A 23,522-nucleotide genomic window follows, 5' to 3' on the forward strand; every position below is an offset into this window, starting at 1 on the left:
TACATCGGAAGTTTCTGCAAATTATCTCTAAGCCAACCACGTACATAAGACGTTTAAACAGTGAATTTGTGCATGAAGGACTTGAGATCCAGCTTAGGAACATGAATATAATCTATTAAGTTGTGCATCTGCGTCTACTGACTTTTATCACAGCACGGTCACAAACATGTGATTGTATCCAGGGCTTTGTTCAGTTTCATAATGTTTTACTTACAGTGGATATAAAAAGTCTACACGTCCCTGTTTTTGTGATGGAAAAAAATGACAAGATAGTAAGATGGAGACCAACACCTGAGCTACCAGACCTTCAGCAAAGGTAAGGTCAGAACATTGTTGGTATTTTCTACAGTGAATGGAACAAAAGGAAGGATTGACTTTGTGGATGCTCCTCACTGAGGATGTTCTGAGTTGTTGTTGTTGTCATTTTCTCCGTGTTTCTGTGTTTCCAACACAAACAACAGATGTGCTGTCGTGTCATGAGATATATCTTGATGGGAGAGTATGGAGGCTATATTAAATAATTGTTTGTTTCTTTAATGGTGTTTTACGATGTTGATTTTGTTTGATTAACACTTGCCATCAGAAACATATGAAATTGTCATTGGTGTCGACATTGGTGGCCTTGATTTGCAACGCCCTGCCTACCCTACCGTAGTGGTCACAGCACGTCACTGGTTGTCACATGTACTACACAGCCAGTAATTGTCAGAAATTCCTTTCCTTTCAGCTTTCTTTTTGTGCATTTTTTGTATAATTTATTGTTGAGTCATTTTGTGTATTTTTGTATCTTTTTTGGTGTTCATTTTCATATTTTTATTCTGTTGCTTTGTGCACTTTTTGTATAATTATTGTTTTTTGTTTTATTTTACCCATTTAGTATATTTTTATTATAAATACCTTATGTGTGGTGAGTGTGTGTGTGTTACCGTGAAATGTTTGAGACGCTGACAACCAAACTCTATAGCCATTGTAGCGCCAATCAGACAAACAACAGAACTGCGCAAAACAAAAAGTAAAGCTCCAAACTCCATGTGTGAGTAAGTAAATTAAAGTATTATCTACAATTCGGCTGTCGTTTTATTAAAAACAAAAATCATTGTTTACCTTCGAACCGAGTGATCAGAGCTTAACTTCCATGCACGACACCACAGAGAATCTGCAGTTTTCCAGATGGAGAATTGAACGGTTTAAGTTCAATACAGACTCTAGTGAAACAACACGTTAGTGAGCAATTACACGGACAGTTATACGGTTTAAACAATGATAGCATGGCACAGAAGGAAGTGGAGTCCGTGACCCACTATTTAAAGGATCAGGGAAATAATTTTAAATAACCATGCAATATTAACTTAAATAACTTTTAGAAGTACAAAAAAGTGACACAGTGACGTCATGAACCCGGAACCGGAAGTTGTGCGCTCAATACCGCGCTCATTACCGAGAGGGCCGTAATCTTAAAATTAACGTTTTGCTACACAAAATTACTCCAAAATAACGAATGCACACACTTGGGGTATTTAGAACCCGTGGACTAAGTTTCAGGTCGAACTCAAACTGCATCGGGATATATTCGCTACACACACACACAAACAACTTTTTTGCTTTTATAGAAAGATAAACAAAATATGCAGTTTATTATAGCTTTAAATAACTACCTGACTGCTTTACCATTTATCCCCACACATCTAAAGTTCTATTCAAGTTATTTCAGAGTAAAGTCAGACGAGTGTTTTTCATCCTTCATTTATTTTGTTCAGTATGTTGTTTAGGGTGACCATAATTTCATTTCCAAAAAAGAGGACACTTTGGCCGACCTCGGACACTCAAAAAGTACTCAACGTTTTCTTGAATTTACCTTGTAACGGCAAAATATGATATAGTAGATGAATAAGTTGTTATTGTCCTAAAAGATGACATGATACTGGCTGTAAAGAGCAACTCATTAGCTTTCAGAGATGGTGGAATGTCTTTGCTCAGTTGTCATGTGGATAACGAGGGGCATTCAAGGACCATCGGAACGTAATTTCTTTTTAATTATTATAATACTCTGGACTAATTAAATAATATCCGGGGCTTTAGCTTCAAATAAAAAGCCTAGTGATTGTATCTGATCAACATTCACGTCAGCATTAGAATTAAAGACCAAACAGACCATGAACACAGGAAACAATGAAGGCTTTGTGTTTTATTTCATTTTTGTCATTGTTTAATATAATTTTTAGTTGTTTTTTGTCATCATCTCGTGTGTTCTTGAAGGCATTTGGTTGTCTTTTGAATATGTTTCTGTCATTTTGAGCATTTTAATCGTCAGTGTTTTTGGAGTTATTTATATACATTTTTGTCACAGTTTTACATAATTTTAAATGATATCTGTCTATTTTGTAGTCGTTTTTGTTTGTTTTTGGAGTAATTTTGAGTATTTTCATTAAACATTTGTATGTTTTTTTTTTTGGTCTTTTTGTGCGTTTACTTCGGTGGGCGCACAAAATTAGATCAAGGACCGCATGTGTTCCTCAGACCGCTAGTTGCCCATGTCTGATCCATAATGATGAATTCACACATTGATTTTGGTTGGCGGGGCCTTTATCTGTGTCTTTCTCGTCTAATGCTTCATTAACTTCAGTAAACTGGACATTACTAAATAAATTCAGGTATTTAACTTAAACTGACAAGTATTTGGCGTCCTTAAAAACACGGAACGTCAGCTAAAATGTATTTTCAAAGATGGTCAGTGGTACATGTTAAAGCCACATGTGTTTCTTAAAGAATGTGCTGAGCACACATTATCTCCACCTCGTTCATGATTTCCACACGCTTCATTATTCCTACTACATAACTATTAGCCCTAGTTTTAAACGCCCCGCGGCTTTAAAACACTGTCTTTTAACAGTGAAAATCTGTCTTTGCGGAGGACTTTTCATGTCTAACCTTTGATCTAAGTCACAATCAAACACCAGGCCAGTAAAAAGGCCGTGTTATGTGCTTAGGTCATGGTGTCTACGAGTGGTGCCTGTCTGGGAATGTATAATGGAGCTGGGCTTTCACCTCCCATCCTAGCAATGGGGCGCAAAATGAGCAACTTAATATGTCTGGATCCATTTATGGAGAATGTGCACGCTTTCGCTGAGATGAGGTGTGTGTCTGTGTGTGTGTGTGTGTGTGTCTGTGTGAGACCCAGAATCATCAGAAAAATCTGTTTATTGAACATAATTAAAACATACTACTACTATCCAGTTTGCATTTTGCAACATAGCACACAGAGCAAAGAAACGTGTTATTTATTTTCTTATAGCATTGGAAAGACTGAATATTTCCTTTTAAATGGAACCACATTTGTAGGAATGTAACAAAATTTAGCAAAATAAAAAAACAACGATATAAAATGGTGCACAAAATAAAATCATGGTTAAAAAGTTTCAAGAATGAAATGACATTTGACCCTCCGGCTTCCCGTAGCAGCTTAGACGCAGCAGTGTTTGTTTACAGGATAGAGGACAGCGCGTATGCTTGGTCGACTCATAAGTGGATTGTGTGTAGTGATGCCCCGAAAAAACAGTGTTCACATCGTACTGAGTTCCTCTTAAAATCTCAGTAAGTGATTGCTACAGTCTGAGATGTATCCGTGCTGGGTTATACTGATTTTACTGCAATGTATATTATAATCATGTTTTTTTAGAAAATAAATTATTTTCGTATAGAGTTTTATTATAATCATGTTTTTTCCAAAATGTGCTTCATTTTTATCCAAACAGAATACAAGTAACAATAATAAAAACTGCATTGAATAAATTACAAAACACATTTTTAATACAAACTCAATACATGTAAAGGATCCATTCAGCACTCGTCAAATAACCTTAGCTTTGAACATTAATTTTTTTAATCTCAGCACAGCGGAAGTAGAAAAAAGCTAAGCGGAAGTAGCATAAATTCATTTTCTGGTAGTGCGCATGCCCATAACCGATCTCAGATCGATGTGAACTCAGACCGTGACACCGCTTCATACAGCGAGCGCGCACTGCTTGTCTGGAAACAGGCCAACGTGTCCATTGTTTCAACACATCTGGGCACTAAAGCGTCTTCTCAGCAAAGATGGAGATGGAGTATAGAGTGAAAACAGTGATGTGTTCACTCTCAGCTTTGTTTTGTGTTTCTCTCACATCAACGCGCGTTGGGGCTGACGGAGTTGTTCAGGCTCAGAGGATTGGTTGCTGATGGTAGAACCTTCGCAGTGAACAAGAAGGAAAGATCTGGCCTTGGCATTTCTTTGTGGACTGCAGGCAAGAAGTGAAGGAAACTAAAGTTTTTCATGGTAGAAGGACAAGTCAGTGGATTTATGCCACTTTCTTTCAGCTTCCCTGAGTCCTACTCATTAGGTCTCCCCATTGCACTTCAATGCTGTGAAGGGCCAGAATTTGTCCCCAGGCCTTGAGTTTGAAACATGTGCTCTCATGCTTTAGAAGAAACTAGAAGCCACCTGCTCTCTGCTAGGAAAGTTAATTTAGGTAAATGTTGGCTTTAACCTCTTCAACCGCATCAGACCCACCGGCGGGGGCAGCTCCAGCCAGCGTGACTCTCACAGGTCTAAATGTTGCAAAGAATGAATGAAATCACACATTCTATACCTCTCTGTAATCCTCAGAAACTATAGAAGCTACAACTGTAGCCAACCCACATTCACAGCACACACACCAGGCCATAATGTTCAAAGAGGGAAAAGTCGACAACTCCACAAACTCAGCACTTTTCATTCCTCTGCTTCACAAAATAAACACAGATCTCTATAACAAAAGCCTACGTGAAACCCTAACAGGCCGAGCTGAATCCATTGATATACAGGTCAGGTATGTACGTACCAAAACAACGCTACAGAATCAGTAAATACACAACGGAAGAAGTCAGCAATGATCAATCAATCTTTATATAGCACAGACCACAACAAAGGTCATCTCATAGCGCTATCAAAATATAAAATTCATAACAATAAGGAAAAAACCCAACAAAATTCACATGAACAAGCATTTAGCGATAGTGGGAAGAAAAAACTTCCTTTTAACAGGCTCCGTTAGAACCAGGTTCAGAAGTGGCAGCCATCTGCGTCGACTGGTTGGGGTTAGTGGACGGGGGAACACAATGATGACAAATGATCAAAAGTTGATCCAATGTGCATAAAACTCCATATTTTGCTAAATCCAAATCGTGTCGTCAGACAGATATTGCCATTAAACACATCTGAGCACTTCTCAGTCGACAAATCCGTCCTATGAGGCACACAGTGCTCGTGCATAAAATGGTCGGTCCCTCCTTTACCCAGCTCTGATTGGCCAGGGCTAAAGCCACTTCAATTATGTTTGATATCACCAATTTTTTAACACTACTGATTGGTCAAAGCATTGCTTAATAACACCCGTGTGTAACGGCATCAAAGAGTGGAACGGAAAATAGTATTACGTATGGCATCGCAGAAACCTGAATAAAAATGGAAATCATGTATTTATTTCAATCCAAACTTCACCCTCTAGTGGTCAATTATAAGACTAATAATGATTGGAATCAATTTGACTGTCATATCACAGTTACAAACTTATTCCCAAGCTTGTGGAAATCTTTGGCACAGTTGTGGTAAAGTGGGCTTCCGCCTGAACTTTTTTGTTCAAAAACATGGATATTTGGCCTATTGTTTATTATTATCACCAAACTTGCTGCAGTTTATGTCCATACGTTAGTTCAGTTATTTCTGCTTTCATTGCCTTCGCTAATGAGAAATGGCTTTATATGTGACATAAATCTCTTTTTTTCTCCTGGGTGGACTACAGATTTCTGTATTTAAAACAATATTTATAGTCAGTCTGTATCATACATTTACAAAATTTCACATCATCTGTAACCACTAAGGGTCCTACTTCAATATGAACAAAAATAGCCATGTAGGCCATGTAGAAGCTTAGAAAAAAGTTATTTGTTATGGGTCTGTGATTTTTGGGGAAAAGTGGCTGGGGCTTAAGGAGGAAGAGGAAGATTGGTCATTTTTACTGTTGTCCTGTTAGTGATGTAACTGGGTGAGAAAAGTCCTTCACAGCCCTAAAGGCTTCTTTGTAGGACATAACAGCCTTCAAGAGAAAAGTAAATAAACAACTGGAGCAGGATGAAGAACCAAAAAAGAAATGACAGAAGAAGTATCTTCAAAGGAAAAGAGGAAATGAATTCCATGTGTTCACTCCTTGTTGGTAACACATAAAAAGTGAGTCTGAAATGCTGTAGAACAGAAGAATGTTCACGACTAGCTCACCTTGGAGCAGTCACAGCTCTCTGTGGAGATCTCCACTTGTCAGGAATAAACAAAGGCTGTAAAATGTGTCATTAGAAATGCACAGGCTCTTCATGCTTGGTTGGCTCCACCTTGGTCTAACTATCTTTGGCTTTCTCAGTCCTCCCCCTGGTCTTCTACTTTAATCACTCATCCCGTTTTATTCCAGTGAAGTCACTTCAGTTTACACGCTTGGTAGAGACACAGAATATCAACACATGCCTTCTTTAAGCTTTACTTCAGCCTATTTCTGAATTTATTTCACGCCTCAGTTATTACAATATAATCCAATTATAATGTAAATGTAATCAAGTAATTGATCATTATTACAGTTATGACATAGTCATTAGGGATGTAACGATTAATCATAAGGCAGTTAAAAATCGATTCATAGGTATCACAGTTCACATCGATATTCTGAAAATTGAATCGCAATACATTTTTTTAAACAGCAGAGGGCGTTATATATCTATCCCTTCTCTTGTTTAAAAGTGTTGGCGGCAGGCGGAATCTGCTACTACTTTGTTTCTGGCCGCCTTCTACTCTTAAACGTGTTCATAAATGATTCCTTACCCCTTTAGCACCGAAAGAATATCTGTAATATTACGTGAATATCTGTAAGAGTCACGTTTTTCTAATAGCTCTGTCTGCTAGCATAGCATCTCTTCTTCACTGCAAGAATTTCTGCATGCCAACCGACCACTGGGTTACCAGCGCCCTCTGCCGGTCCAAACTAATATCTGACGTAAATACAGTGAAATTACTGGCACAAAATACATTTTCAGTTGCACTTTTAAAAAGAAAAAGAACTATTATGCAGTTTTGCATTGTTTACTATAGAACCAGAATTTAAATTAATAGGCTTCTTCTTCATTTGTATTATTCCTTTATTTATTTAATTCAAGATTTATTTTTAGTTAAATTGCATTGTTTTGAATAGTTTATCAAGGGATTCTTTTGACAATGAAAAATAAAAGGAAAATAGTACCGTATTTTCCTAAAAAAAATAAAGGAATATTTTTCAATCATCATTTGTCTACAGTCCCATTTTGTAAAATAAATCGTGAGAGAATCATATCGTGAACCCAGTATCATGAATCAAATCGTATCGGGAGTTGAGTGAATCGTTACATCCCTAATAATCATAATTTAAACTGCTACTGTTGTAACTGTAACTGAATTGTTATTGAGTTCAGATAATTGACTTTGTAATTGTAATGGACATAAAAATTAAAAATTAATTAAATGCAAAGCAGTGGAACCATGTTTCCTATGGCTTATACATACGTACTTAATTATTATTAAAATGTGCTTAATAACTTTTTTTTTTAACTTTTCACACTATCTTTCAGTTTTCTTGAAGATCATTTTACAATTTTCTTTTTATTTAAATCTAGGAGTATAGAGACGCCGACACCAAAAATATTAATACCAATATTATCATTGATTATGAATCCTAACAATGTAACCAATGGATGAGAAACTAATTAGATGATAGATAATATTTATTAGTGTATTTTACAGTTAATTTAGGACATGGGTCAAACTGACCCGTTAGCATTAGAGATGCTAACAGAAAGCTAACACAAGAGGAAGGTTATGTTTTGTTATTTATTCAAGGCTCAGTAAATGTTAGTAATTGTACTTTGGTAATAGAAAACTTAATTGTAATTGACTTACAATAATATACATTTGAATTGTAATTGGAATAATTGCTGCTCATCGTAATAATAACTGAGTTGTAATTGAAGATGGATAATTGTAATTGAAAAATGTAATTGACCTAACCCTGGTGACCATACAGTAAGAGCTCATGCTCCATAATAGTAAATCATGGCACAAACATACAGTATATTTCCTCTTTCCCTGAATCGTCAGCCACCGCTCAGTTGTTTTATTTATTTATTCTTCACAATCAAAATCACCAAATGAAACAGCCTCACATGCATACCTCACATTTAAACAGAATCAGCCTCATTTATCAACCTTGTGACGCATGCACGCACGCACACGAGTTCTATTTAAATATATAAAATCTTTGTATGTTGACTGGTAGAGATTTTTTAAACGCTTTACATAAAATTATCAGATTATAATATTTCACAAGGTGATGGATTTTCAGTAACTTAGACTGAATGAAGGGATTATTAGTGTGTGCTAAATATGTATTCTTATTGCTGGTGTTTTGAAATAGGAATAATGGATGTACTGTATGAAACTTTGATAAGTGTGATAATTACAATCAGTGAGATAGGGAAGTATTAAGGAACAATATAAAGTTGGTCCAGAAAATATTTAGTTTTGTTGATAATTGAGAGGCTTGATGTGGGCGTTCCATGTCAGTTTATTATCAATTATTACTCCAAGGAATTTATTTTCAGTAACATTTTCTAATCAGATATCATCTATTTTTATTACTAAATACCATACAAAATACTTTTGTTTGATTTATATGTACAATTTATTTATTATGATCCATTCATTTTTTTTATTTTATTTAGTTCTCCATTTACTGTACTAATAAGTTCATTATAAATCCATCATCACTGACACTCACTGTACCTTTATTATTGTGGCACTAAATATACAAATAAAACCTTTAAAAAGGATCATTGGTTTATAGGTATTTTAAATACTAGTTATTTTTAAAATAATTACGGGACTACAGAACTTTCACTGCTTTAAAACGATAAGTTTTATAAGTGCTTAAAAAGCTCTCATTTAATTAGTTTTTATTTAGTTTTAGTATTTTCATTAAAAAGCTTCAGATTGAGTGAATTGTGCTGCTTCTGTTCTTTTTAACATGTCACATTATTCACACATCCTATGGAAGTGTTTCTCAGATGGGGATACGTGTACCCCAGGGGTATGTGAGAGAGAGAGAGAGAGAGAGAGAGAGAGAGAGAGAGAGACACAGACAGACAGACAGACAGAGAGAGAGAGACAGAGAGAGACAGAGAGAGAGAGAGAGAGAGACAGACAGACAGACAGACAGACAGAGAGAGACAGAGCGACAGAGACAGAGCGAGAGAGACAGAGAGAGACAGAGAGAGACAGACAGACAGACAGAGACAGAGAGAGACAGAGACAGAGAGAGAGAGAGAGAGACAGAGAGAGACAGAGAGAGAGAGAGAGACAGAGAGAGAGAGAGAGAGAGAGAGAGAGCGAGAGAGAGAAAGAGGAAAATGAACAAATAAAGAGTGAGTCTTGGTCCCACTCCAGGTGTGAAATGACTAGAAATAATAAAAACTATAAAAATAAATCTATTCAGGAGCCACTAAATCAGTGTTTTTCAACCATGGGGTCGGTACTCCATGTGGGGTCGCCTGAAATTTCTGAAAAATGTTAAAAGAACTTATAAATGTTTATATATATATATATATATATATATATATATATATATATACACACACAAACACACGAGCTCAAACATGGATCAAAAGCTAATTTAAAAAAAAAAAAGGTTAACAGAAATGTTTGATATTAAAACAGGGTCACAATCAAAAAAAAAAGGTTGGGAACCATTGGTTTGTTTCTACTTATTTACAAAATTATACACTATAAAATGTGAGTTATCACTCATTCATCCATCATTATGATCTATAGTTGTTTTTAAACAGTTTTCTGAGTAAAATGTTGTAGTTGGATTCAGAAATAAGAGTTTGAGAACCACTGTGATAATGTTTTAATGTTGAGACTAAAAATGACTGGCGTGTATTTCACATTTTAGTCAGTGACCTTAAAAGAATCACAAAAATGAGAAAAGACTGTAAACATCAAATAAATGAGAGAAAGACAAAGAATGGCGCGTTGCCCTGAGAGCTGACGGAGTGAATGGTGACAGCTGTGACTGAAGGTCTGCGTCTTGTTTCACTGACAGAACTGGTTAGTGAAGGCTTGTCATGCTCTGACAGGGGAACGAGGAGCAGCGGAGAACAGGAAAAGGTAGGGGCCAGACTCCAGCTTAAAGGTCAACTTTATGTGTTCAGGAACACTGTTATTCCATGTAAAATCATCCCTAAGCAAAGAGGAACACTTATTTAGCGTATATACATTATATACGTCTATATACGTGGGACAATGTACATTAAACTCTATTGGTTTTAATGGGATGATGTGGAAAAATAAAAGAAATATAAGAAAATCTATATTTATTCATCTTCAGATAGAAATAATATATATATAATGGTATAAAATAAATTAATACGTAATAAGAATAATAAAAGGTATATATTATGATAGAGAATGGTATTAATTTAAATATTGCCTCACTATAAAATGCATTTTATACACTTATAGTATAATGTAATTGATGTAATTACATTTTATGTAATCAATATTAAATATAATATGTACATGTCATGTACAGTATATGCATGTGTATGTATGTTTGTAAACGTGTATATTTGATGTACATGTATGAAGAGTATATATAAAACTTTGTGTAGAATATATCTAGAATGTGTGTTGTAAAAATAGTAATATTAGTTTCCCCAATTATTTTTTTGTTTTGTGACATTATCTGGAGAGCCTTGTGTTATTTTCAGTTCAAGCTAAATTGTTCTCTGATTGGAGCAGCAGGCCTTAGGTTTGACACCAATATTTAATGTGAGAGGTTGGGTTCAGATCTGCAGTCAGTTTCCTCATGGATTTGAAAAATGACTGAACTTTCAGTTTAAAAATCACATTTTTAAATAACCAATGTGCAAGCATTTATTAAAGAACATCAAATGAAAAACTGAAACATTTTATTGAATTTAAATGTTTTCCTTTTAATTTTTACCAATAAAAGTCTGTGCAGAAATAGGTCTGGGGACCAGATTGAAGCCTTTAAAGGGCTGAATTCAGCCCCGGGGCCTTGAGTTTGACACGTGTGGTCTAGGTCTTTAGAGTAGATCAATGTTCAACAGTAGTAAACTACATACCTGTAGGTCTTTAAAGCTGGGGAATGGAATTCCAATGGTGACCACTGCCCTGGCGTTGTCATCAGAAAAGTCGAGTCCTTCACTCACTTTGCCCCGACACACAGCAATCAGCAACGCCCCATCTACAACAAAGAATTAAGGGTCTAAGAAAAAATTGATTCAGCGATATATCGCTATATGTCAGCATGCAATTATTGTATTGATCCAAAGATTCATATTTTTTATCATGTTTTCTAACAAAGAAAACATTTAATTGCGCCAACATATAAATAGCACAATCCCAGTCACTAGATGTCAGTGAACGCACCAGAGAATCAGAATCTTTGTCATTGCACATGTTACAGAGCAACAAAGCAACAAAATTACATTTCAGTTTCATCCTGTCCAAGAAAACATGAAAAGACAATCACATTTAACACATAACATGGGAGGACATGGGAGCAGGAGAACTGTGAGTCGCCACAAGGGCGGCGCCCCGTGTTTTAGATGACAAAATGGGGTAACAACAGGAGGAGAGGTGAGGGGAAAAGGCAGGCTTCAAACTAGGTTCCCTATTGGGGAGGACAGTATAAAACTAGGAAAAAACCTCCACAGCACCAAAACACAACAACATTCAATTCAGCTAACCCTAACCCTAACCCTAACCCTAAACAGCACGTTAGCGCCAGACGGATGGGTCTTTAGGATGAGTAGTTAGCACATCAGCCACAACGTGGCGCTGCCCTTACGGCGCTTCGCCTCTTGCTGCAATCTGCAGGGAAGGAGGAGGAGTTGGGGCCGGAGGAGATGATGAAAAAAACAGGTTGTGTGTGGGAGTGATCGTGTGAGCATGTGCCTGTTTTCTGAGACTCTGCTGCAAACTGTCACAGTTCATCTCCAATGCCGATGACGTGGGACGGCGTTGACGTAGAGGTTTGACGTATAGAAACACTTTTTACACAATTACACATCACATGACATAATGTATCTGGTCACATGACCACTTCCATGTGGTACGTGTGGACAGAAGAGGAGACCCAGACATTTCTTATTATTAGACTTAAAAATAATTAGTGCCACATTAGACGTGAAACAACAAAGGAATGTTCTAAGGAGGTTTGGAGCGTCCATCTTCCTGCAGAGAAGTCTAACGAGATGAGATTTCACCAGTTACCAGGCTCCTCCTCCAAAACAACCTTCAATGGAAACACCTTCAAACACACAGACTGTCAAAATTTTTAGAAATATAGCTTTTATTTTATGAAAAACTGGAAACAGCTACAGATATTGCGATGTATATACTAATGTTTATTATTGGGATACATTATGTCGTGATTGATGTTGGTGACCCCACCCCCCTTTCCTATGATACAAATATGTATTTACTTATTTTTGTCTCTTTTTTTGTAACATATTTGGAGTTATTCACTATAAATCTGTCTCAGACAGTTCATCCTCTACGTCACTTACTGTGAAAGAGCTGTTTCAAAACCTCAATGACTGTAAACTTTTTCCTAGAGGACATTTACGAGAAAGAGAACAGATTACAATACACACAGAGCACTGAGGGGAATGATTTGGATAAAAGGCAGCTTGGGGCCAGATTAGAACCAACGAGTGCAATATACGTTCAGCACATTGAAAAAATCTCATGATAATTTTATACTTAATCAATTGTACTCATCAAATTAGAAAATGTCATGAAATAGGTTTTGGAATGACATGGTTTCTAATTGATCCCAAGGATAATAGGAGGGTTAAACAAAAATGGTTAATGGTTAAATAGGTTACACCATCCATAACAAATGGAGACAGCAAAGACAGACTGATTTAATTTGGTAATATTCTCAGATATCAAGTGACCAATGAAGCTAATTATAGTAGCAGCTAGTCTAAAGTTAGCTCTAAACGTTTAACACACCTCTTTCACTGCAGTATTTGACAGCGTCGTAGTACAAGTTGAGCAGGCTTTCAAAATCCTCTTTAGGACCACCTCGGGGTTCAGTCACCACAATTTTCTTCTCCTCCAGCTTGTCCCAGAGACCTGTGTTAATCCATCTGTCTCTCAGTTTGTCCAACATCTGATCAGAGGACAACATGAGACAGGGTTAGAGAACACTAGGTTTTTATCAACTCAATGTCAACAGTTTAGGATGGATCAGTTATTCTCAAATGGGGGTACGTGTAACCCTAGGGGTACGCAAGGGCACTACAGAGAGAAATCAAATGAAAGTAGTAAAAACATTGGGTTTTATAATGTTTAATTTCAGTTAAAAAATTATAATCAGTAAACATTACCAGCAACTCAAAACGACAACAAAAACACACAAAATAACAGAAAAATACACTGAACATAAAAGAACAGACAACAACAACAAAATGACACTAAAAACACACACACACACTAAGAGAGAAAAATACTTACTATTACCAGCAACACACAAAACAACAACAAAGACACACTATCGAAGAGAAAAATACACAAAATAAACAGAAAAACAACCACACAACACCAAGAACACACACTGAAATAGAATAATTTAAATAATACCAACACACAAAAATTATGCCAAAAAAACACAAAATAAAAGAAAATCATACTGAATAATAAAAAAAGAGCAGACAACAACAAAACACAAAAAATTATGATAGAAATGATCTTGATCCCACTTCAGGAGGGAGATGACCATAAATAATAAAAACAAAAAATAAATCTATTCAGGAGGCACTAAATACTGTTTAATTACAAAATGAGATTCTTTAAAATGTGTTATCACTCAGACATTCCATCATTATGATCTATATATGTTTTTTCACAGAATTTTGAGCAAAATATTGTGTTGTTCATTTATATAGCGTATGTAATGTATAGGACAATTCAAAGTTCTTTACATAAAACAAAGAAAAGTTAGCACACCATAAAAACACAATAAAAATAAATAAATAACTACAAGTAAAATCAAAACATGATAATATAAAATACAAATGTGATGAAAGTATAAGAAATGTTTAAATAAAAAAGTTGACTCAATTACTCATCAGTAAAATTTCATGAGCAGCGATCATGTTATCAAGTCAAGAAAATCAGCTTTATAATCTGTTATTTTTACAAATGAAATTTCCCTTAAATTTAAAGTCTTTTTCTTAAACACATGCAAAACACAAAAAGATCCTTAATTTACGTCTAAAATTAGTTGCCAAATACAACAGCGTATTCGGGCCACATATATAACATAATCTCACTAAATGCTATAACGCACAAGTGACCCCAAAACACATCATTTTATTCTCAGAAAATTACTATTTGAATCTTGAAATATTACGACTTGAGTCTTAAAATATTATGGCTTTAATCTCATGAAATTACAATTACACGAGTGTTTGTGCGCGCGCAACACAAGTGTCTTAAGCAGGGTTTAAATGTGCTTCTAAAATTGGATTCTTTGCACATCATCATTAAACATATACACAGTTGATATTCTTTTCCACATTAAATAATGTTTCCTATAGTCTTTCCAGCACTAAAGGAAGTAGAACTCTGCTATAAAATCACTATTACAGTGTGAGGGGGGGAATGATGTAATAAGCAGGAATTAAAAGCAAACATCACTGGATTAAAAACATGTAATGAGAGTCAGAAAGAAGTTCACTAATGATAAACTGATAAAATCATAAGGCCTGAGGCACGACGTAGAGTAAATCTCCTCCTTACTCTCCACCTGCAACAAAGGCCGATTCACTTTGTATTGTATATTTAATTCAGTCCAGACATGAGAGACATCAGAATGCACTGATAGTGGTGAAATGAACCAAAGGTAGAATTTTATCAGGTTGGCGCCTCCCAAAGCAGGGGAGTCCGGGACATTTGTATAAATAAAACATGACACACTCAGTAAATATGCATTGTTACATTGACAAGAAACCTCCTTACGTGCATCTAAACTCAGTAAACTGTTTGCCCTCCTATTGCTTTCCAGTTCAATCTGAATAATTCATGTTCCGTACTTTAGGCTGATCTACGGCAAAACAAAACAGCTATTATCTGCTAGGCTGCACATGGAAAGAAGGGAAACTCACAGGAAGATGAGCAGTACAAAGGGCCTGAATAACGTCACCTGACACCATGCAACTCAACACAACCATCAACATTTGACACAAAAATAAGATGAGCAATCAATAAAGTGTGGATTATAAAAGATCTAAAATACAAATATCAGGAATTAGTGCGACAGAGAAAGTTAGAAGAACAGAAACCCTGGAGACGCACACGGATCACATGACCTTTATATCGACCTCAGTCTGCACGCTTTAACACAGGGGTCACCAACCTTCCTAAAATTCTAGTTACCTCATAGGTAGTCAATAGTAGGGCTGGGCGATATGAACAAACTCATAACTCAATATTTTCCTCAAAATGGCGATAAATGATAGTAATCTCAATATTTTCAACCCAATAAAGTCTGACCAGAAAAACAATTCTGGGTTAAATTTGCTGATGAAAAATTTCAAACAGGCACTTTTATTAACAAACAACTGCACAATATGAGCCACTTTAGTGTTTTTCTCCTCTAAGGGACAGCACGTGTGAGTGAGTTCTGTAGTGTGGCTTGTTTAGATGAAGGTCTGGATTAGAACGCACTCAGAAATCATCGAACTGTGCTTTTTATGTTGTTCTGAGGAGTAACAAAAGCAGCAACTGCTAAAACAAGTATTTTAATACAAAATAAACTATATACATATATATATATATCAGAAAATATGAAAAAATTGTAAAGGACACTGACTGTACTCTATGAATAATATTAAATACTATTATGTTGTGATTTGTACTGTGTGATTGTACAAATAGTCCCACTTAAAAAGATGAGAGGCCTGTCATTTTCATAAACCTCAACTATGAGAGACAAAATGAGAAAAAAAAATTTGAAACACGAGGGGAGGAGCCATGTCGGGCCAGATGTGAAGTCATTGATCCCCTGACCCAATGTACAGTGAGCCCCAGAATCAGACTCATTTTACAGTAACACCTACTTTGATATTAATGGAGCTAAAGCAGAAAAATACAGAATATCAGGGGATAAAAAGGCAACTTTAACATTTTTGGACTCAAGTCTGGATTTTTTTATTTAAAAATGTCTATAATTGACATTAAATCACATATTAGTAACTCCGTGATAGCACACTTTGTGGAACAATTATTACAATTATTAAGTAATCATAATTGTAATTGAAAACACCTGTTGCTGTAATTGAAAATATGATAACTGATTTTGTAATTGGCATGAAAATTATATAAAAACTGTCCATTACAATTACATTTCATATCAACATTTCCCACTACCTGTCACTTCTTTTCAGGATCATTTTACCATTTAAAATATATAAATCTAGGGGTATAGTGACAGACAACATGCTCAGACGCCCCCAAAACAAATATATTATCCAATATTTTTATTGATTAGGAAGCCTAACAAGGTAATGATTACAGCTGATTTAAAACATGGGTCAAACTGATCTGCAGGCATTAGAGATGCAGAAAGCTAACAAGTCAATAATTAAATCTGAACTTCAGTAATTGACTTTAAGGAGAAAAAAATTGTAATTTTATTTGTAATTGAAAAAAAAAAAACGGTAATCGTAATTAAACATGGATAAGTGACGTAAATGTAACTGAATGTGTCTGAAACCAAACTGTATGATTACTTACAATCAGAATCCTTTTTATTCTTCATTGTAAAAGAAAAGCACAACGATTATATAGCAGCTCTTATAAAACAGTGACGACACAAGACAGTGTAGAAAAAATAGTGCAAAACATGTAAGCAATAAACATAAAAAATACTATACATATATATTATATATAAATACAAGGGCCAATATGAAAAAATAAAAAGAAAGGGGTGGGATAGACATGGATATTTCCTATTTAACTACTTAATACTTTTTACGTTTTTGTTTTAATTTTAATACTAAAATGTACAAAAATATGACCCAAAACCTCATGTGGGCCAAAGTAAAAGCGCTGACTCGACAGATTTGAGTTATACAAAATAATGTCCATGATAAACTAGGTACTTATATCAAACTCATGGCCTGGGGGCCACTTTGGCCTGCAGGAGAAAGTAAAAATGAAAGAACAAATGAATCATTGTAGAAATAAAACTCTACAGTATTTGCAGGGGCTCATGAATGCAGTCATTTCTAATGTTGAAAAAACTCAAAATTCTTACAAAATCCTTCAATTTTCCTCAAATTATGACATAATATTTCTCCTAATTAAATATAAATTGGTCACAAAGTCTAGGAAATTTAAAGTGTAGATCCTGTTGGGACTGATATCTGTCACTTATTGCTTGGACATGGTCAGGATCTTATATGGCCATACCAGCCTGTCATTGCCTGATCCCGTTAGATCTCGGAAGCTAAGCAGGTCTGGGCCACTGAGAATTCCAGGTGCCACAGTGGGCTGGCAGTCACCCCAGTGGTATCTGTCATTGTGTCCTTGGGCAAGGCACTTCACCTACATTGCCTAGTACGAATGTTGTGTGTGAGTGAGTGTTGGTGGTGGTCAGAGGGGCCGATGGCGCACTATGGCAGCCTCGCTTCCGTCAGTCTGCCCCAGGGCAGCTGTGGCTACACCAGTAGCTTACCACCACTAAGTGTGGAGTGAAAGAATAATGCCTTAATTCTGTAAAGCGACTTTGAGTGTCTATGATAAAGTGGTATATAAAACTGATGCATTATTATTATTATTATATATTTTGTATTTCATGTATGAATACAAGCGTAAATTAGGCAAATTATACATTTTCCAGCAGAAAATCTGTGGCCCACTTGAGATCAAGACTGTATTTGGCCCCTGAACTAAATTGAGTTTGAAAAAGATAACTTACAATACAATATTACAATTGAATTCTAAATATTCATTTATAACGTGTACGTGTATCCGCTCTGACAGGCGGGATTTAAGTTAGACACACCTTTTCTGATTTTCCTCTTTATTTAGGCTCTTTTTAGTGCTTTTTCCTCTATTAGTGCATCCTCACCTTAAACTAATGTGTGTGTGTGTGTGTTGCTTTATTTATTTTTTTACTCCAGTCATTGTCACTAAAGTCAAAGCACTTCTGTCTGCTTTGCTGCAGGTGTGAAACACTGCATTCACTGTGCAGTCAAACACGTTTGCAGCACATTCAGCAAAAGCTTTCAACCATGAGAGTGTTAGACATTCAACACAGAAATTACAGATGTGAGCGCACACATTAATCATTTACAGCAGACATCTGACAGAGACCTGCTGTGAGGATGGAAAGTAGCGTTTGGATGGTTATGGTCCATCGTGCTGCTAATGTTTGTGCTGCTAAAGCTTTGCTAATTAAACTGTAACGAGGGTAAAACACTGACAAATACAAGTAGCTTTTAAAGCATCTATTTTAGTTTCAGGTGTGGATTAACAGTAAAACAAATATTATCACGTAAACCAGATTAATACAATAGATTAAAAAAAAATGTTAAAACAACAATAAAATAATATTATTAACAAAAAAATGTGTCACACCTTAAATTAGCTCAACCTAGGGGTGGACGATACAGACCCAAACTCATATCAATATTTTTTAATAGAAAAACTAACAGCTGCACAATATGCTACTTTAGGCTTTTTCTCCTCTAAGGCAGGGGTTCTCAACCTCGGGGTCAGGACCTCATTTTGGGTCACGAGACAATGGAAGGGGGTCGCCAGATGCCTTCAAGAAACTAAGAATATTTTCAGAACCTTTTTTGCTTATTTTTACCCATTTTCTGCAACTACACCAAACTCACCATATTTTAACCTATTTTAATGCATTTCTGCTACATTACTCCTATTTCTGCCACTTTCCACCTGATGTCACATATGTTGACCCATTATTGTCACTTTTAACTTTTAATCCCATTTCTGACACTTCAAGTGTCTATTCAAGTCTATTCGATGCCTTTGCTGCAAATTTTTTCCACTTTCAAGACATTTTCAGCACTTATATAAAAGTGTGCGTGAGTTCTGTAGTGTGGACACACTGAGTAAAAGCAGTGACTCCTAAAATGAGTATTTTAATTCAAAATAAGTTTTTTAATAAAAAAAGGTGATGATGTAATGTTCTATATCACCAAATTAGAAATCTTGATACATCTTGAAGCTGTATATAATTCCCAGGCTTAGTTAAACTTGATCAGAACAACACTGGGCGCGTGTCGATGAAGAAATGTTTAATCTTTTTGTTCCTGCACATTTTAGGCTTCAAAAGATCTTCCAGCATAAAAACCTCCAAAGCCCATGCAACATGAATGGGAATGAAGAGTATTTAGCACATAAGGGGGCACAACAAAGTGTGAATAATTCATTGTGTCTTGGTGGCATGCATGGTGGTAGGTGCAATGCTCAACACCCGCCGCTGATGCAGTAAAGTGGGCCAGATCTTAGGATCCTAGTGCCAGTTGGGACGCGGTGGTGAAACAACCAGACAGAGGCAGTCAACTGTGCTCCTTCGTGCACTTTTACACCTCCTCCTTCTTTCACCTCCTTAGCATCAGGGCTCACTCTCTCTCTATCTGGTGTCCCTGGTGTCAGTAAACTGTGTGGCGACACATCCAGGCTGCTCTAGTGCCTGCTGAATTATGGAGGGGCTTTTGGAGGCCATGGCATTAATGAAACATGCAGCCAGGAGCCACATTTCGCAGCAGCAAGGGGAGACGTGTTGTTAGGGCCTAAATTATTTAGTCACCAAATATCACAGCATCCATCACGCCAAGACTGGTAGAAAGACGCCACCTGCCACCTCTGGCCTGATGCTTCTCCTCGCTCAGAGCGTTCACACAACAGCCATGTATGGGCCGTTATATTCTACGGTAAACACTGTTTACAACACGCTGACCTGTTGACAAGTCAAACGTTTAAAATGTGTCTCTTTTTCACATTTTTGGAAGCATTTCTTGTTCCATTTCTTTTTTTATTTCTTGTATTTGTCCAAAAAAAAAAAAAAACAGTGACAAAGTGAAGTTCCAACACATTTCTGATGTTATCGCTGAAAGTTGTGAAGAAACAAAGGAGGATGTTGATTTTGGGAATTAAACTGAAAGATCTGAATTAATGCAATTTTTCAATGTCTAATAGCTGGTCTAAAGTGTAGCAACGTGAACAAACGGTGCGAGTTCAACCTGAAACTCAGTCAACGGGTTCAAAATACCCCGAGTGCGTGTATCTGTTATTTTGGAGTAATTTGGTCATTTCAAAATGTTTATTTTAATTTCATTTCACTTCTGGATGGCTCCGAAATTAAACCTATTCATCTTTTGACCTCAGGGTGTGAGGGGGCGCTAGCGCACCATCTATATCTAATGCCACTTCCGGTTCCGGGTTCATGACGTTTGTTTGAGGAAAGATTCTAAAGACGTGGACGAAAAACTGCAGGATTTATATCACACCACTGGGAGAAGAGAACAGAAAACCAATATTCATCATAACGATGGAAGACTTGGGCAACTACGAAGGATCCACCTAAACAACATTACTGATGGTAATCATGGATATGGACCCAAATCTATATAAACACTGGAAACAAAACTCAGACTGTGATTATTTCACTGACACTGAATTCAATGTGGAAACCAAGAGTAAAAAAGGTCTGTCATTTATTCATTTCAATTGCTAGGTGGTGGGGTGATAAAGATTACATTACTACCTTGCTTATGAACTAAGATATAATAATGTGTTTATACAAGTTAAATCTAACAGTGGAAAATACAACACTGCCAATAAAACTAACAACAGCTGGATTAACCTTGATGTAGAGACAAAACAAGCTGCAAACTTGTGTGTCCAAAAGAAACATTCCCGAGTGGTGACGTCATGGATGAAAAGGGAAAAACCTTTCGAACAACTTCGAAAGAAGATGAACTTTTCTTGAACTGGAGGAATGCTAACAACGTCTGGCAGGGAACAAGGCCGACACGAACAACGATAAAGAGGAGGAGGAATATAAAATAAAAACAATTTAAAAAAAAGACAACACTGACTACAGATGAGAATAAATCCTACACAAAAAAGGACTGTTCAGAACAACCTAAGATTGTTTGACCAGAGAGACATGTAAACCCATGTAAATTTTCAATGTACAAAAAAGGGGACGGGACCTAGATAAGCAAACTGCTTCTCTCGTCTCCTTTTTCGGCATGTAAAAAAAAAAAAAAAAAATGTAAAAAAAAAAAGTGAATGTAACCATGTCGGAAATAAACTGAATAAATAAAAAAAGCATTAAAATATACAAAAAGGCTCCAAAAACACACAAAATTACTCCAAAAAACATACATTACAGAAAAATACACCAAACAACAACAAACATATGAAAATGACTCAAAATACACAAAACAACAAAATGCACAAAACTACACCAAAAAAAATACACAAAACAAAATGCACAAAACTACACCAAAAAAAATACACAAAAAGATTCCAGAATCACACTGCAATGGCAACAAAAAACAATAATTATACAAACAATGCACAAGAAGTCAACAGAAAGATACAAAAATACGCAATTATACCCCTTATGCTCCCCATGAATGCATACTTTCGACGGGCACTGTACTCGTCTAACTAAAAAGCAAGGAACGTGTGTGCGTGTGCGCATGTGCGTGGGTGTGTGTGTGTGTGTGTGGAGCGAATCTCCCCCCGACGTGGTGCAAGTTCGACCTGAAACTTAGTCAACGGGTTCCAAATACCCCAAGTGTGTGTATCTGTTATTTTGGAGTAATTTGGTCATTTCAAAATGTTTATTTTAATTTCATTTTACTTCTGGACGGCCCCAAAATGAAACCTATTCAACTTCTGACCTCAGCGTGTGAGGGGGCGCTAGCGCACCATCTATATCTATGTCACTGCACAGCTCCTCACACGAGCAAGAGTCACATGTGCGGCCAGAGCTAATCGCTGCGCACACAGCCAAGCAGACACGGACTGTAAACACACGCGCGATAGAGAAGAAGATAGTTTAGACCGAGACACGGAGCTCTCTGAATAGATCATTAGAAACCATCAGCCACTGGTGAGTCTTTTGCAGACACGTTCCCAACTCGTTCAATACTCCATCTGGAAAACTGCAGATTCTCTGTGGTGCTGTGCATGGAAGCTAAGCTCTGACCACTTGGTTCAAAAGTTAAAAATGATTTTTGTTTTTAAAAAAAAAAGACAGCCGAATTGTAGATAATACTGTAATTTACTTACTCACTCGTGTAGTTTAGAGCTTTACGTTTTGTTTCGCGTTCTGATTGGCGCTACAATGTCTATGGAGTTTGGTTATCAGCGTCTCAAACATTTCACGGGAACACACACACAATGTATTTATTTATTTATAATAAAAATACACTAAATGAGTAAAATAAAACAAAAAACTAAAAAATATTTATACAAAAAGTACACAAAATGACTCCAGAATCACTCTATAATGGAAACCAAAAACAGTTATACAAAAAATATAAAAAAGACAACTGAACTACACACGGCTGATGCGTGTGCACGGAGGAGACGGATGTACACACACACACACGCACGCACGCACGCACACACGCACACACACACACAGTATTTATAATAAAAATATACTAAATGAGTAAAATAAAACAAAAAACTAAACATTTATACAAAAAGTACACAAAATGACAACAGAAATGCATAAAAATATACAAAAAGGCTCCAAAAACACACAAAATTACTCGATAAACATACATTACAGAAAAATACACCAAACAATAACAAACATATGAAAATGACTCAAAATACACAAAACTAAATATTTATACAAAAATACACAAAATAACAACAGAAATGTACAAAACTACAATGATTCCAATGGCAACAAAAAATAATAATTATACAAAAAAAGACAACAGAAAGATTAAACCAGGAAAATTGCACCCACATTTTGCACCCGCAAATATACCCCTTATGCTCCCACATGAATGCATACTTCCGACGGGCACTGCACTAGTTTTAATAATAATAATAGGACATGTTGAGATTGATCAAACATGTCCAACAGTGAGCAACAAACCAGTGACTGTGGCAGTGTTTTAACATGAAAAAAATCCACTTTTCAGCAAAAAGCTGAGGAGTAACAAATACGATTCCACCATAAAAACCTCTCATAAAACATGGGCTCAGCTAGAACAGATAGTCAACATAACCAGTAAACCACAGGCTGGAGACAGAGGTGGGCGTGCACGTACATAATACTGACACAGAGCATGGCGGAGCCTTGGCGCCACCTTTGGGTGCGTGTTCA

At 36.2% G+C, this 23,522-nt stretch overlaps 1 protein-coding gene across 1 annotated transcript in view; it reads right to left on the bottom strand.

Annotated features, from left to right (window-relative positions):
* brip1 (BRCA1 interacting helicase 1) overlaps window positions 1-23,522 on the bottom strand; it is a gene marked incomplete at its 3' end in the record, with an annotated part of 84,864 nt that overhangs the window by 14,608 nt on the left and 46,734 nt on the right. Inside the window, exons 14-15 of the mRNA XM_028463822.1 lie at window positions 13,133-13,292; window positions 11,233-11,354 (exon numbers count right to left, since the gene is read on the bottom strand). Of these exons, the coding sequence (XP_028319623.1) occupies window positions 11,233-11,354; window positions 13,133-13,292 (282 nt within the window). The remainder of the gene's footprint in view (window positions 1-11,232; window positions 11,355-13,132; window positions 13,293-23,522) is intronic.

This window comes from Gouania willdenowi, chromosome 13, assembly GCF_900634775.1.
Source record: "Gouania willdenowi chromosome 13, fGouWil2.1, whole genome shotgun sequence".
NCBI lineage: Eukaryota > Metazoa > Chordata > Actinopteri > Blenniiformes > Gobiesocidae > Gouania > Gouania willdenowi.